Source organism: Triticum urartu, chromosome 4, assembly GCF_003073215.2.
Source record: "Triticum urartu cultivar G1812 chromosome 4, Tu2.1, whole genome shotgun sequence".
In the NCBI taxonomy this organism is placed as follows: domain Eukaryota; kingdom Viridiplantae; phylum Streptophyta; class Magnoliopsida; order Poales; family Poaceae; genus Triticum; species Triticum urartu.
The window spans coordinates 507825432-507839921 of record NC_053025.1 but is presented as its reverse complement, the minus strand read 5'-3'; the positions used below and the strand labels follow the sequence as shown (position 1 = coordinate 507839921).

The 14490-nt window shown below is 44.7% G+C and overlaps 2 protein-coding genes across 2 annotated transcripts; one reads left to right on the top strand and one right to left on the bottom strand.

Moving 5' to 3' along the window:
- The first annotated feature begins 4748 nt into the window (after nucleotides 1–4748).
- On the top strand, nucleotides 4749–5288 carry LOC125552334 (histone H4). The gene has a single exon (XM_048715839.1). The coding sequence runs from the start codon at nucleotides 4833–4835 to the stop codon at nucleotides 5142–5144; it is 312 nt and encodes a 103-aa protein (XP_048571796.1). The 5' UTR covers nucleotides 4749–4832; the 3' UTR covers nucleotides 5145–5288.
- A 418-nt stretch (nucleotides 5289–5706) lies between these two features.
- Nucleotides 5707–13859, bottom strand: LOC125552333 (filament-like plant protein 4). Its single transcript, XM_048715838.1, has 6 exons — nucleotides 13367–13859; nucleotides 10773–10876; nucleotides 10174–10369; nucleotides 7600–9946; nucleotides 7459–7519; nucleotides 5707–6588 (listed from the first exon to the last, which is right to left on the bottom strand). The coding sequence occupies exons 2-6, from the start codon at nucleotides 10860–10862 to the stop codon at nucleotides 6163–6165; spliced, it is 3120 nt and encodes a 1039-aa protein (XP_048571795.1). The 5' UTR covers nucleotides 10863–10876; nucleotides 13367–13859; the 3' UTR covers nucleotides 5707–6162.
- Nucleotides 13860–14490: the final 631 nt, after the last annotated feature.

The window sequence follows — 14490 nt, the reverse complement described above, 5'->3', positions numbered from 1 at the left end:
GTCATCAAAGAGATCGCTCGAACAGAGGGGCGGGCGCGGCGGCGGGCGGCGCGGCGTGGGAGCAAGGTAGGTTTTTTGGAGAGCGGAGTGAGTTGTTGAGAATAGCGGGGGAGATGATAAGGGTCTGCGATATTATTCTCTTCGGTTGTTTAAAAAAAGTTTAGGTGCTTTTTAATACAAAGAAAAAATTCATGGTTTAGGCACTGTTCGGCAACTCTCTAGCGTCTAGAAATCCTCAAATCCCACTCCAGAATCTCACGAGACCTCCTATCTGCCGCATCCCGTGGTAGACTGGTAGGGCTTCGCACACGCCAGTCTCCGACCGGGCCAACCCACGCAGAATAAGCCGGTGTTGTAAGAAAAACAACGCAAAAAAGGAGCTGCTTCCGCTAGGATTCAAGTGCGCTAGCAGAGATAGCTACCTTGATCAGCGCTAGTGTTAAATTTACAGCGCGAAAACCTTTAGAACTAACTATATCGGCAGATCCAAAATATTTTCCCTTTTCTCAATCATTTAAAGAATATTCTAACTACTTTTAAAAAAAACTCTGAACAATTCTCAGAAACACGAACAAGTATTAAAAATTGTCAAATTTTTAGATCCGTAACCAAATTTCAAAATGAAAGGAATGTATGAATTTGTGAAATTTTTTGAAAAATAGAAACATTTTTTCAATTCCATTTTTTGACAAACACAAACAATTTTTGAATTCACAAACAAATTTAAAAACGGGGACTTTCTTAATTTTGTGAATAAATATTGAAAATAAGGAACACATTGTGAAAACATGAACATTTTGGACAAAAGGGAACTTTTTTGCATCTGTGAACAAAATTTGAAACTCTGAAAAAAAATTTAAAAAGGTGAATATTATGAACATTTTATTGAATTTGTGAATAAAATTTGAAAATAGGAACATTTTTTAACTTATGAACATATTTTGAAAGGCAAACATTTTTTCAAATATGCGAACATTTTTTCAAAATCAAGAAATGTAATTGAATTTTGAACAAAATATGAAACCGGAACACTTTTTGAACTGATGAACATTTCTTGAAAGATGAAATTTTTTTAAAATCACGATTTGTTTTAAAATTCTGAACAAATATAAAAAACATGAACATTTTTTAAACTTCCAATTTTTTATTTAATTGTGAACAATTTTTGAAATTCTGAAAAAATGAGTAGAAAAGGAATTACTAAATAAATTGTAAAAATAAAAGAAAGAGAAAATGCAAAAATGAAAAAGAATAAGGAATAAGGAATAAAAGAAAAAAAAACAGAAAATGGAAAAACAACAAATAAAAACGAAAACCACAGAAAACCGGTTTAGGAACCTTCTGGAACCTTCCCAAAACCGATTAGGAACCTTCTACGAGGTTCCCAAAATCGGAAACTGTAGCGCGTGTGTCATCTTGTAAATGGGTCGGCCCACCTTGCTCGCTAATCGCTATCTTTGTGCGAACCAGCGACAGTTTATCACAGAGAGCGGCAAATAGGAATTTCCGGATCTCGGTTCTAGCTCCCCAAAGAAAAATCAGGGATTTGGAAACACCGTTCGGCAGATCCAATCGCTAGTCCTGGGCTGGTCACTTGCTAGCCCATTAAGCTCGTTTCTGTCTTGGTATGGAGGGAAGGGAGTTCGCTCCAGTCTTTTTTCCCTAAACAAAATATTTTCTTTCACTTCACGGTGGCAGCTTGACGTAAATAACTTGAACTCCAGGTTTTGCGATATTTGGGATCCACGAAACACGTGCTCCCAGTTTTTGTATTACGACCCATCTCATACTCGAGAGCTAGCTTCCTGGAGCCAAGCCGTTCAAGACAGCTCCCCGCGTGGATTCAACGAATCTGGGAGGTGGGCAGTTGCCGAACACACCCTTAGCAAATATCGCAGTATTAAAACTACAGATTTTTAGGGCAACCAAACACGTCGTTGTAAACAGAAATATGGTATTCTTAAAATACTTATAAAATATTTTGCTATCAAACATGGCATAAGAGCATCTACAACCACAATGAACAAATCTTATCAAATGTCCGCGGGCTAGGAGGTTTACTCGAGAGCCGCCAATGTTTTATTCATATTCGTGAGAACCAGGGGGTTTACTCATACATAGCGGCAACAAACATCATGCAAGCGGTGTTGATAAACATGGATGGTATGAACGAGTAGTACACATGCTGACCCACATAGGGTTTGGTATTACAACTAGATGGGGATGGATGTTGATGATGGTGGTTGGTGGAGATGGATGATCTCAACGTCCCCTTGCACACAGTGATGAAGATGGCGATCTCCTTTTTGCATGCGGAGGTTAGGGTTCTGCCTTCCAGATGAGTTTCGCGTGTGTAAGTGTGTCTGATCTCTGATCTGATCCCATGGGGCGAAAGCAAACGACCAGAGGAAGGCGGTGGCATGTGGTACGACCGTGGGTACGAGCACTCGCATTCATACCGTTGGCCATCTTGCACTCTAGAAGCTAGCGCAAGCTCCCAAATTCTCCCAAATGCTTCATTACTTTTTTATGACAAGTGATAATCACGTCAATTGATGTGATCCCACCATAAATTTCTAAGGTTTCTTTCATATTATCCCATTTTCTATCAAAATGTGCGATCTGGGGAAACTGACAAAGCCTACTATGCAGGCGCAAAATAACCATCAAAATACCATACATTCCAAACTCATCACCCATACCCCGTCATCGCACTCATTGTAACTATGGACCATGATCCCACACACCTGGTAGAAATACGGGATTTTTCATACCAGATCGACAGTAAGAGCCTCTCTTATCCTTGCACAGTCATGGTGTGAACCTGGCAAGAGCCTTTTGCACGTGAACTCATGCCCTGGCACACACATAATCGCCCTCGTAAAAAAGGCTTCGGTGTCATATGAGTTCCTTTTACTTGGTCCATCCTTCGAGTGAGCCGATCAACCACTCCTTCTGCCAGTACAAATTGAGGATCTTGTGAATATGAGCCCAGGCATAATGGCCATCAAACACAACCGAATTCGGATGAATCCTTCCATCGTAATCCTTAATCAATAAACCTAGGCCCCTAAGAAGCCAAGGTCCTCCATGAACTACTCTCCTCCGGTACGCAAGGCAATACACCTAAAACATAAAAGAGTTTTTTTTGCTAGCCTCTTTATACTTCGTCTCATGGGCTAGGATCCAAACAGATTTAAGTTTCTCAAACATTGTCGAGGAGCTGAACACGCGGGTTGTGCTTAAAGGCCCGATTGCCAGCCATCTAGCGTTGCCTCAAATTGTTTTACTTCCACTTTTTCCATTGACCACCTCATTTAGTCTGCCCTCATGCAGATCAAGATGCTTCATCATCTCCTCTAGGTTTCCTAAGACCACACTCCCACCAACGCAGACGATCCCTCATTTGCCACCGTCGTGGCTAGGGTTCAAGGAGAACCCTTGATGAGGAGAAGCTGAAATCTATCCAAAGAGCAAATAGATCCATGCACAGCTCCCGTAATGGTGAACTCTCGTCGGCGATCAAGATCGACACGGGAGTAGGTTAAACCCTAATCGAGAGGGTAGGTCCTCTCACCTCTCTTTCCTGATATGCCTTGAATAGAACACATTTGTGAGTGTAAAAACACATTTGTAGTTGAAAAAGGAAAATCATTGGGCCCACCAAGAGTGACAACAACAATGGTTGACGTGCCTGCTAGAATCTAGACTTTGAAGGCAGCCTTGCCTTAGTCGTGTCAGGCCAGATCTAGTACATCAATACTCACAACCCTAGTCAACCATCGCAGCACCAAACATTCTGGTTTAGTGGGCCATGCACAAAATTACAGGAGCTCCTAGTTGACGCCTGACGCCTGTGTGCGTTAACTAGGGGTGCCTTCGCTGAAGGCAAGCCCAGTGGGTCCCCACTATACCCCGCATGTTGCTTTTTTGTTCAGTTTTGTAGTTGTTTTTAGGAGTTGGATATTTTTAGAACTATTGAAAAATAGAAAAAATAATTTAGAAACTTTTTCAGTATGTGTTACATAAAAAAGTTTACCATACATAAAAATATATTTAGTGTGTATTTATAAAATATTCATCATATAATTTGAAAAGTCCATTATATATTAAAAATGTTCAATTTATATAAAAAATAGTCATCGTATATTATAGAAATTTGTCCAGTGTGTATTTAAAAATGTGTATCATATACTGGAAAAGTTCAGTGAGTATTTGAAAAATGTTCACCGTATATTGAGAAAAAGTTCAGAATATATTGCACAACCTATATAAAAGAAGAAATATGCAAAAAGTATTAAAAAGCTAAAGAGGAAGAAGACTGAACATCTAAAAAACAGAAAAAAAAGAAGAAGAAACGAAACAAAAAAACTATACACATTTGTTTTTTGAGAAATGAAACAGCTGAAAAAAAAGACAGCCGAAAAGGCCGGCCTGTCTGGAGGCTGGCTTCAGCGAAGCGGCGACTGTGGTATGCCGCCCGCGGCGGCACATGGGATTGGCCCAAAATTTCCATCTCCCCCGTGAACGCACAGAAAAATTCCCGCTCAGCCCTTCTGCCTGAATTCCATTCCCCCCGCGCGGGCAGCCGCGATCCGCGCCCCTACCCGCTCGACCAATAGGAACCAGCCCACCTCGATCCAACGGCTAAGGCCATCGCGCTCGCCCCTCACGCGGATCGCTCCCCGATCCAACGCCTCCCGCGACCCTCCTCCAGCTCTATATATCCCCGCCCACTCGTCTCCCCCCAAACCATCCAATCCCAAGCAACAGAAAACAAAATCTCCAAATCCATCTTCGTGCCCGGGAAAGGAAGAGAGAGAGCGGCGGAGATGTCTGGGCGCGGCAAGGGCGGCAAGGGGCTGGGCAAGGGCGGCGCGAAGCGGCATAGGAAGGTGCTGCGCGACAACATCCAGGGCATCACGAAGCCGGCGATCCGGCGGCTGGCGCGCCGGGGCGGCGTGAAGCGCATCTCGGGGCTCATCTACGAGGAGACCCGCGGCGTGCTCAAGATCTTCCTCGAGAACGTCATCCGCGACGCCGTCACCTACACGGAGCACGCGCGCCGCAAGACCGTCACCGCCATGGACGTCGTCTACGCGCTCAAGCGCCAGGGCCGCACCCTCTACGGCTTCGGCGGCTAGGCTTTCCTTTCCTCGTGGCGGCTTGTTTACGGAGGGAGTGCCTGTTCATCCTGTTGGTGTTGGTAGTTTGGTGCCGAATGTTGTGTTCCTGATGTAACCGTGCCCTGTTGCAGTGAAGTAAATCCTGGTGTCTTATTTCAAGAATGCCGTGATTGTGCCCCTTTTAATCCAATGCCAGAAATGCGTGCGCTTCTCTTCTTTTGCGGCTGATTTCTTCTTTGGACAATTGCTTTGCCCTGGTTCTTGCAGTTGCAGTCGTGTTGTTTTAGAGAACTCTAAATTATGACCTCCCAAATTGGTGATGGCGCTTCAACATGCTCGCACAAGGAAATATTAGCGGTGCTTTTTCCCTTGTCACCAATGTTTAGTTGGAATGGACAACCAGGATTGCAATTTGCGTTCGTTGTATTTTCTGGATTGTTGAGAAAGAAAACTAGGCTGTTGTTTTTGCTGTTTCTGAATTGGTATAAGCTGTCTTACCAGCAGCAAGGATGTATGAGTAACATAGAAGACACAAAATGGGCAACAAAAATCTTTCTTCAGATTTTGACACTGATAAACAGATATAAACACAATGATAACCTTCAAACTGACGCAGGTTAACTTAGCTGTACATGAAGCCAGTTTTGGCACCAACGACATACACAGACTACTTCTCACAAGAGAATGGAACACAAACAAACAGCAGCTCTCTTCTTCATGCAGGTAAGCACCATGTACAGTGAGGTTTTAGTGAGGTTTCAGACAAACAGCAACCCAGAAAAAACTCTAGAAGAAGATAACGACAGCTAACACACACACACTCTCTCTCTCACACACAACCTGGTCATAACCGCTCGACTGCAAGGCAAGTATTACTCCAGCAACTGAACCACCGGAGGCGTCACCCCAAAATAATACACAAGCAGATTCGCCGAGTAGCTCTATAGAAACCCATGATCCGTTTTCATCCGTCATCCATCCATTCGCCGAAGAATCAACAAGCCAACATCACATAATCTTGCAATCCAGCTAATGTTCACTCTTTGCCCTTGGCGAAGAACCGACTAAAGCCCCGGCTTTGTTTCTCGGGCAACTGGTTAGCAAATGAGGAAGAGGATGAGGATCGCGACCTATGCTTTGGGCGCTTGGAACTGTTTGTTGAAAGAGAAGGGCTTCCGTCCGCATCAGAAGGGGTCATGTGGGTCTTGTATCCATTGAGGGGAGATACATTCTCTGACTCCAGCATTTCCTGATCTGTATCATGCTGGCCTGATGGTTTCTGGGCATACTCGCCTTCGGTTGTTCCTGCCGCGTCTTGCAAGAAGTCCTCCATTCGTTGCCGGGTTGGCGAGGCACCCATTGACTCTGCTGGAGGACGCATAGCTTGCAGTTGACGACCAAGAATCAACATGGTCTCCTGGCACTCTGCAAGCTTTTCTGCTGCGGCCGCTATTTCCACCTCCTGCCACCGATTTAAACAAGAATAAGTGTGTTATAAGTGTTTTGTAAGTCTTGAATTTCCAGAAAAGACCATTGCTTTCAGCATTACAAATTTACAACCTAGTCTGAAGTAACCCGGAAATGAGCTTATAACATATTTAGCGCTTGCCGCTTGATTCTTAGTAGGATATCATTTATTGCTAACATATTTTTCATAGTTAAAATTCTACATTCAGAAATCACAAGCACAACAGATGAACATAAGTACTCCCTCCGTTCCTAAATATAAGTCTTCTTATATGGACTACATACGAAGCAAAATGAGTGAATCCACACTTTAAAATACGTCTATATACATCCTTATTTAGTTCATATAGAAATCTCTAAAAAGACTTATATTTAGGAACGGAGGGAGTGATTTGGAATTGTGCCATCATGAACATGCAGAATTCAGCAGTGAAACAAACATTACAATGCAATCTTTACTTATTTATTTTTGAAAAGGGGTTTTCACTGATTTCTGTTGCCAGAATCCAACAGTATGGTACAACGTTGCCAAAAGAAGAAAAAGGAACCAAAAGGGAAGACAACATTCATCAGCCAACCTAACAGTGAAACTTAACAGGGCAGATCGCTCCGAAAGAGCCACACAGAGATATAAATAGATATTGTGAATCTAAGAACATCTCTTGCACTCCCTCCGATCCGAATTAATTGACGCATCCTCTATACAATGTCAACCGAATTAATTGTTGAAGCGTCTATACAATGCCAGTTTGACATTGTATAGAGGCTGTGTCAATTAATTCGGATTGGAGGGAGTACTACAATCACACACTTGGATGTGTGTTTGAGAAAAGGAGCTCTAGCACTTATTAGTTATTATTAGTACCTGCTTTGATTTGGTGTCGTCAACCTCTTCCACATGCATTGAACTCTGCTCGTTTTCGTACCTTCATATCACAAAGTCAAGTGAGAAGAAACTAAGCAGATGCACATATACTAACTACTCATAAATAGATTTCAGTATTACCTTTCCATCTTCTCTTCGAGATCTTTGTATCTGGCTAAGTCATCCTGATGACTTTGTCTTTCATCCCCGAGTTCAGCTGTTAAAGTCTCTATTTTGGACTGCAACACTTCTATTTCCTTTTCTAATTCAACTTTCCTTGATTCAAGAATCTTGTAGGATTCAACCATACACTTCAGCTGCGTCTCAGCCAAGCTGTTTGAATTCTCGCTGGCAGACAACTTGGATGTAAGCTCTTCCAGGTTTTTCTCCATCTCACTAAACCTACACTTTGTATCTTCTATCATTTCACTGCATCTCGCTAATTCTGTCTCCAGATTAATCTTCTCAGATTTAAGTCGCTCGTAGTCCTCCGGTGAGCACATCTGCACTGCAGTCTTAACATCGAATCCGGCATCATTAGGCCCCACAATCTCAGGATCAGAAGATGGATGAGGAATAAGTGGGCAAGGGCCAGAAGATGAATGAGGCTGCACTTTATTTTCAAGTAGTGTCACTTTGTCAACATAATCCAAATTATTACTGTCTGCTTCATTTGTGCTGTCTCTCAACATTGTGAACTTGATCTCACTAGTTTCTAACAAGATGTGAGATAGTGTCATAATGATGTCATTTATGACATTTTCATTTGATAGAACTTTCTCAACTAGCGCAGAGAATTGCTGAATTTTCTCAGAAAGCCCACCATAATCAGAAGACGGTCTCTGGTGCTTGGACATTTCTTGATCAAGTGACTTAACAAAGTCTTGAATCTTCAAGATGGCATTTATAACTTCTTGATCCATGGAATGCTTACTCCCAATGCTCAACCTCTTGTCTTGGTTCATTAATGATTCACTTTCAGAAACTTCAACCATCTTGCTTGCATTCATTAAATCTGCCTCTTCTTCAATATCCTTAAGAATATTTCTGATACTGTTTAGTACCTTCCCAGCATTGTTCTGTGGTGATTCAGAGTCCAGCAAAGAAGATAATCTGGACTGCAGTTTCAAGAGTGGAGATCCCTCGGACAGCTGCTGTTTACTAGATGGAGTTCCAGGCAATGGTACTGACTGCAAATCTTTAACACCATCACTCTCAGTAAGACCAGATACAGCAGCCTCAGCATCAACCATCTTTACTTTGTCAACAGCATTGTCATGGCCATTGGCTTCAGAAGGCAAACAAGCTAGTCTCTCCATCTCTAGGAAGTCATCCATCAGTTCCAACCGATTGGAGCCATCAGTCACACTACTCTTAGCTACTTTCTCTTTCTTGATGTGTGATAGCTCAGATACCAGAGCATTGGCCCAAGACTCGGTACAACTGCCTTCATCATCAACACCATCTTCAGACATGGAAGTCATACTAGGTGGATTGCTTCCATTTTGACTATGTGCACCATCAAAGTGGATATCCATGTTTGGATTTGATGGACTCTTACGTTGGTTACCAGTCACCATTTGAACTTCCAAGGTGCGAAGCTTGCCCGCTATCTTAGCGTACATGCTTCTTGAAGTTTGTAGCTCACTGTTCCGTTTTGTCAATGCCTCTTTGAGCATCTTAGTTTCTTCTTCCATAGTTAACAAACGTGCAGTCAGAAACTCATTCTCTTTCTGCATGTGCTGTAGGTTATCAAAAGCATAATCAGGAACTGGAGACATAGGGGACATAGGACGATGGAAGCTATTATTCTTTGCAGGGGATCGTCGCAATCTGTTGTCTCCATAATCTCTGCCCATTCCCAGGCTCTCAACTTCCATTTTCATCTGAGCTAATGCAGCAGGGCCTGGTAACTTTTTCCGAACAAGACCACGCAATCTTTGGCATTCAGCTTCCAGCTTTGTGATTTTCTTAACATCCTCCAGGTGCTGTTTAGTTGCTACATCAGCTGAGCGCACACTCATGTTCTTTTCTTCATTGCGGATTTCAAGCTCTTTGGTGACAACATGTACTTCATACTTCAGTGAATTTATTTCCCTTTCACCTGACTGAATTGTGCTTTTCAAGACTTCAATTTCAGCTTCTGCTTGAGCCTTTTCCTCATCAATTTTCATCAACAAATCTGCCCGCTCTTGGAGTGATCTTGAGAGTGCATCATTCTCAGCACCAGCCCTTATGAGCTCATGGTCAAATTCAAGCAACTTTTCTTCCAACTCGGCCTTTATCTTCTCCCACTGTTTGGTTTTCGCAAAAACTACATCATGTAGCTTCTGCTCGCCTTCTTCCTTCACAGTTCTTACTTGCTTCATGCATTCCTTTAGAGCACCATCCAGATGGGCAGCTCTTTCCTCAGCTGCTAGCTTAGACAATGTAACAGTTTCTAGCTGAACCTTCAGTGCCGAGGCCTCCGCTTCAGCTTTCTCCCAACCTAACATAACAACATATACATACCATCAATAATTTAATTATAGTCATTTCATAAAAGGAGCACAGATCACTGGAGAAATTTTTTCTGCCTACTAAAGTAAACTATCATTCACTTCTGTAAGGTTCATGGAAAATGAGGAAGGTCTAGTAAAGACAGCAGTTACAGAGAGTAAATAATTCTACCCAGATCCAGAAAAGAGAGAATGAATATAGAGTTCTTTTACGCACCTGATACAGCTTCTTCAGCAACTTTAGCATGTTGTTTCACTAGGGCATCTTTGGTAGTGATCTCAGATTGTGATGCAGACAGTTTCTCATTCAAGGTTTTCACCTTTTCATCCAAGACTTTCACTTGTTCTTCAGAATCAGTAAGATGTGCATATGTTTCCGGTGAAATCTGCACAAATTTCGGAACTTTATCCTCCTGCAAAATAGAAGTTAATTTTAGAAGGAAACAAACATTGTCATACAGGTTTGAAACACAGCCAACACAAGACACTCATGGGGCCAAAATAAGTAGCTAAAAATTTGGCTGCAAGGGCAGCAACTTGAGGCAGCAGATCATGCACAATCACTTGGTAAGGATTTTGTTGTTGTTGGAAATGGCAGCATTTTATTGATTATTCGCAATGTATCTAGGTTATACAAATACAATAGGGTTTAAATCTTAAACCACTGGTTAAATCATAAGAACATCTGTGCTACTGAAATTATGAACTATTTGCATTAGCTTTGTCAATGAGGAAATTTGAGGACAGACAGTACTATAGAATGACACCACTGACACTTCAGCAAATCCAAATCAAAATAGTACTGAAGACACAAACCTGTTCTGCTTGATTAGAGTTCTGCAAGACATCTGCGTTTGAGGATTTGTCCGATGATTTCTTCTTCCACGGCCAACTACGCCGGTCCATCTCACACAATGTATCTGATCAAAGAAGGTAAATATCTGTAATCAGCGAACCTAATGCAACAAACTTGCCCATATATATATATATATATATATATATATCGATCATATACAAGTGCGTTGCTAAATAGTAACTGAATTTTTGTTTGTTTGTCAACAACCACGATGACAAGACAAAGGCAACAGTAGATAGGCATCAAATGAAATGTATCATTTGAGAGCAGACAAATGAAAAAAGCATCATGGCAAGGAAAAGCTCTCCTTTCCTTTCATATCCATACAAATTTCAGTATTGACAGTACTTGCAAGAACCAAATTTGCATATAAAGTCATATAACAAAATAGCTGGCAAGCATTTGACTCTCCACCGTTGTCACTATATGGAAGTCCTGATATGTATGGTGTTCCTTACAACTCAGGTTTCCTACAATGAGCTGACAGACTGGCGCATGTATCCAAACTCCAATAGCATAAGTTTTTGTAGTATTACAGCTAAAGGCTAGAGCTACAGAGGACAGTGGAATTGACGAGGAAAGCCAACAAAATACATCATAAGCCAATTTTAAGAAGAGAACGCACAAAAAACCAGCACAAACTATCAGACAAAATATTGCTCATATACGTGACCAGCAAACCAAATTCAGTAAGCAAGCATTTGACTCCACCATTGTCACTATATGGAAAACGTTATCAGTAACATTTTTCCTGCGCGCACATACAACATCCATAATTCACACTGCTACCAAGAATCCCTAATCCACAGATAAGGTCATACACATACAGTGGGACACCGGTGGTTGGGCAAGTACACACTTCAGTTGAGATCACAGTCGGTCCACCATATATGGTATGTACAATACAAGCAATCAACCACTCACAACCAATCCACAGAACAGATCAGCACAAGGTACGCAACATAAACCCCGCGTACCTGAAGCATCCAGCCAGCGTCACATATTCCATTTGGCAAGATCCAAAAACCTAAGCCTGCGTCACAATTCACGCAGCTAGGGCTATATAGGATACTAAGATAGGACCATGGCCAACAAGGAGGAGGAGGAGGGCAAGTAGGCCAAAAGAATTCCCGATCCCGTCCAAAGTTGGGGTGCCCCCCCACCCGAGAGGCCGCCAAGTTGCAGCAGCAACAGCCGATCCGATCCGATCACCGTCACGCCAGGGCCAGGCCAGGGCATTGACGCGGGGCAAGTAACGAAGAGTCGTGTCACGTACTCAACAGTCATGGCTCATCTCGTGGCTGTGCTCACCTAACTGGGCTTAATTAAGGCGGCAGCAGTATCTCTATGCATGGACCCATGGCGCCCAGGCTGTAGCGTGTGGAGTTTGACGCGGACGGCAGCGAGGGCGGGCGGCCTCGGTCTCGGCAAGCGCGGCAGTTAAGGGCGGCACCTAAGACGCCCGCGGGAGTAATGGCCGGCGTGGCCTGGCCGCATCGAATGTTTATTTAAGCCCATGCGGAGGGTTTGGTTTGGCCGTGGCCGTGGCCGGACTGACTGACGGACGGACGGGGTGGATGAGATGACCGGACGACCCACCTCGCCGCCCCGGGGAAGAAGGTGGATTCTTCTTGAACTGGAAGGTGGCTCTGGCTATAATAAAGATGATGGCGCGCGTGAGCCGGAGTGAAAGCCCGGAGCTACCACAAACACGATACGGGCCATTAATGGCGGGGGTCCCTCGGCTGATTGGATTTTTAACCAGATGTGACACTCCTCTTAAATCCTTTCCTTGCAGGTTCTCGCTAGCTAGCAGGCGCGCCCATTTTTACCGTCTCCTTTTACTAATCTTGTACGATCTCTTTTTACTAATCCTGTACTCCCGGAGGAGTACCAACGATTCAAATACCACCGGAGGAAAGGAAGGAAGCCGTGGCCGTACTTGTTGTTCGATGCTGTCACGGGTAAAAAACTAAAAATCGGTACTGTGTGGGGTGGCGATTTCATTCACTGGGTGGAATGGAAGTCTTGGGACGAAATCATGGGGTAGACAAAACGTGACCAAAGCGAGCGGCCACGGCATGGCGCCTGACTGATTGATTGCGCTCGCGAGAGCTAGCGCAGCAGTTGGCGACGAGCCGACGCTGTGCGATTTCACTGGGGCTGGACTACTACTAGTGGTATGATTTCGTTCGTAAGAGACAAGGGGACACGAGCCAGGAAGCCCGGGAGGGCGAAACGAGCGGCGCCCAGTGAAACGAAAATGCCCGGGGACTGTAACGGAGGAGAGAAACCGGGCTGATAAACAGTGAAATCCATCCGGAGAGCACGGCTTGAACCGAGGAGCTTTTTTTTTTAATGATGAACACTATTCGAACTCTCGAAGAAAACCATCGCAGATACGGCAAGGCTCCGCGAGAACAACCCAGAAAATCCACGCGCCATTGCACGCACGAGCAGCAAGCGCGGCCGCGCCACGGCGACGGCGAGAGATACAGGAAAATAGAGAGAGATGGTATGCAGGCGTGGAGCAGAGGGGGGAGCGGGGACTTACGGGAGGCGAGGGGCGCGGCTCAGGCAGGCGCTGCGCGGAATGCAGATCCGGCGGGGCGCCCCAATTCCGGCGGCGGCTGGATCTGGCGCGCCGCTCCGATCGGCGGCGGGGGGAGTGTCGGTGGCTGGCGCGCGCGATGCGGTCGTCGCTTGCAGCGCACACTTGCTCCAATCAGTCAGGCGGAGGCGCTTTAGCCGGGTGGATTGCGCTGGATGCCCTCCACTCCCCCCGCCTTTTACCCCGGCCCTCGCCTCGCCTCGCGTCGCCCCTTTTTGCTCCCCGCGCCTTTTGCCCCTTTGGAATCGCACCTCCTCCTCCTCCTGGCAGCACGAGCGGCAGGCGGCAAGCAGGCGCGGCCTCGCTGCTGCTAGCTCGTGGCTGCGGCCTCGGCGTGCTCGGTGCTCCTGGTTCGGTAATGCAGCTCTGCTCTCGTTCTAGCAATGGAGTGGGGGGGGGGGGGGGGGGGGGGGGGGGGGGGGGGGGGGGGGGGGGAATGGAGGCGCGGGTGCTTTTTGTTATGGGGGTGCCGCTGCTGCCGGTAGGTGGGCTAAAAAGCGGGGGCGATGGCAGGGGAGGGGGAGGGGGAGGAGGAGGCGGAGAGGGAAGAAAGTGGCGAGTGGGGAAAAGCGAGGAGAGTGATGTGCTCGCTGTGCTGTGCTGTGCTGTGCTGTGCTGAGAGAGAGGGAGAGAGAGAGCGAGAGTCCGGGGGAGTGATGGCAGCAGAGAATTACACGTCAACTAATACATCCTCCTGCAATAAGAAAAATAGTACGTCATGAACAGACTTGCTGCAGTGCTAGTTTCTCATCAAGTTCTGCTTACTTTTTCTTAAGAAAAATATCGTCCTGTACATCATGATTTTTTCACAGTGGCGAAAACGAAGAGGAAAAACTTTGAGAAAAACTAATGCAAGGCACCCGCCGCATCAGGGGCAAAGTATGATGTCAAAACAAAAAGAAATTATTTTCTTGGCAAACTCGAAGGCACGACCCATCTTCATTTTAAATATGAGAGATGGTGGGTATTTACGCTATTTGTATTCACATCATAAACATTTATGTCGTGGAATTGCTCATTGACGTAAGCGACGGCGATCATTTATTGGATACATACCTTTTTATGCA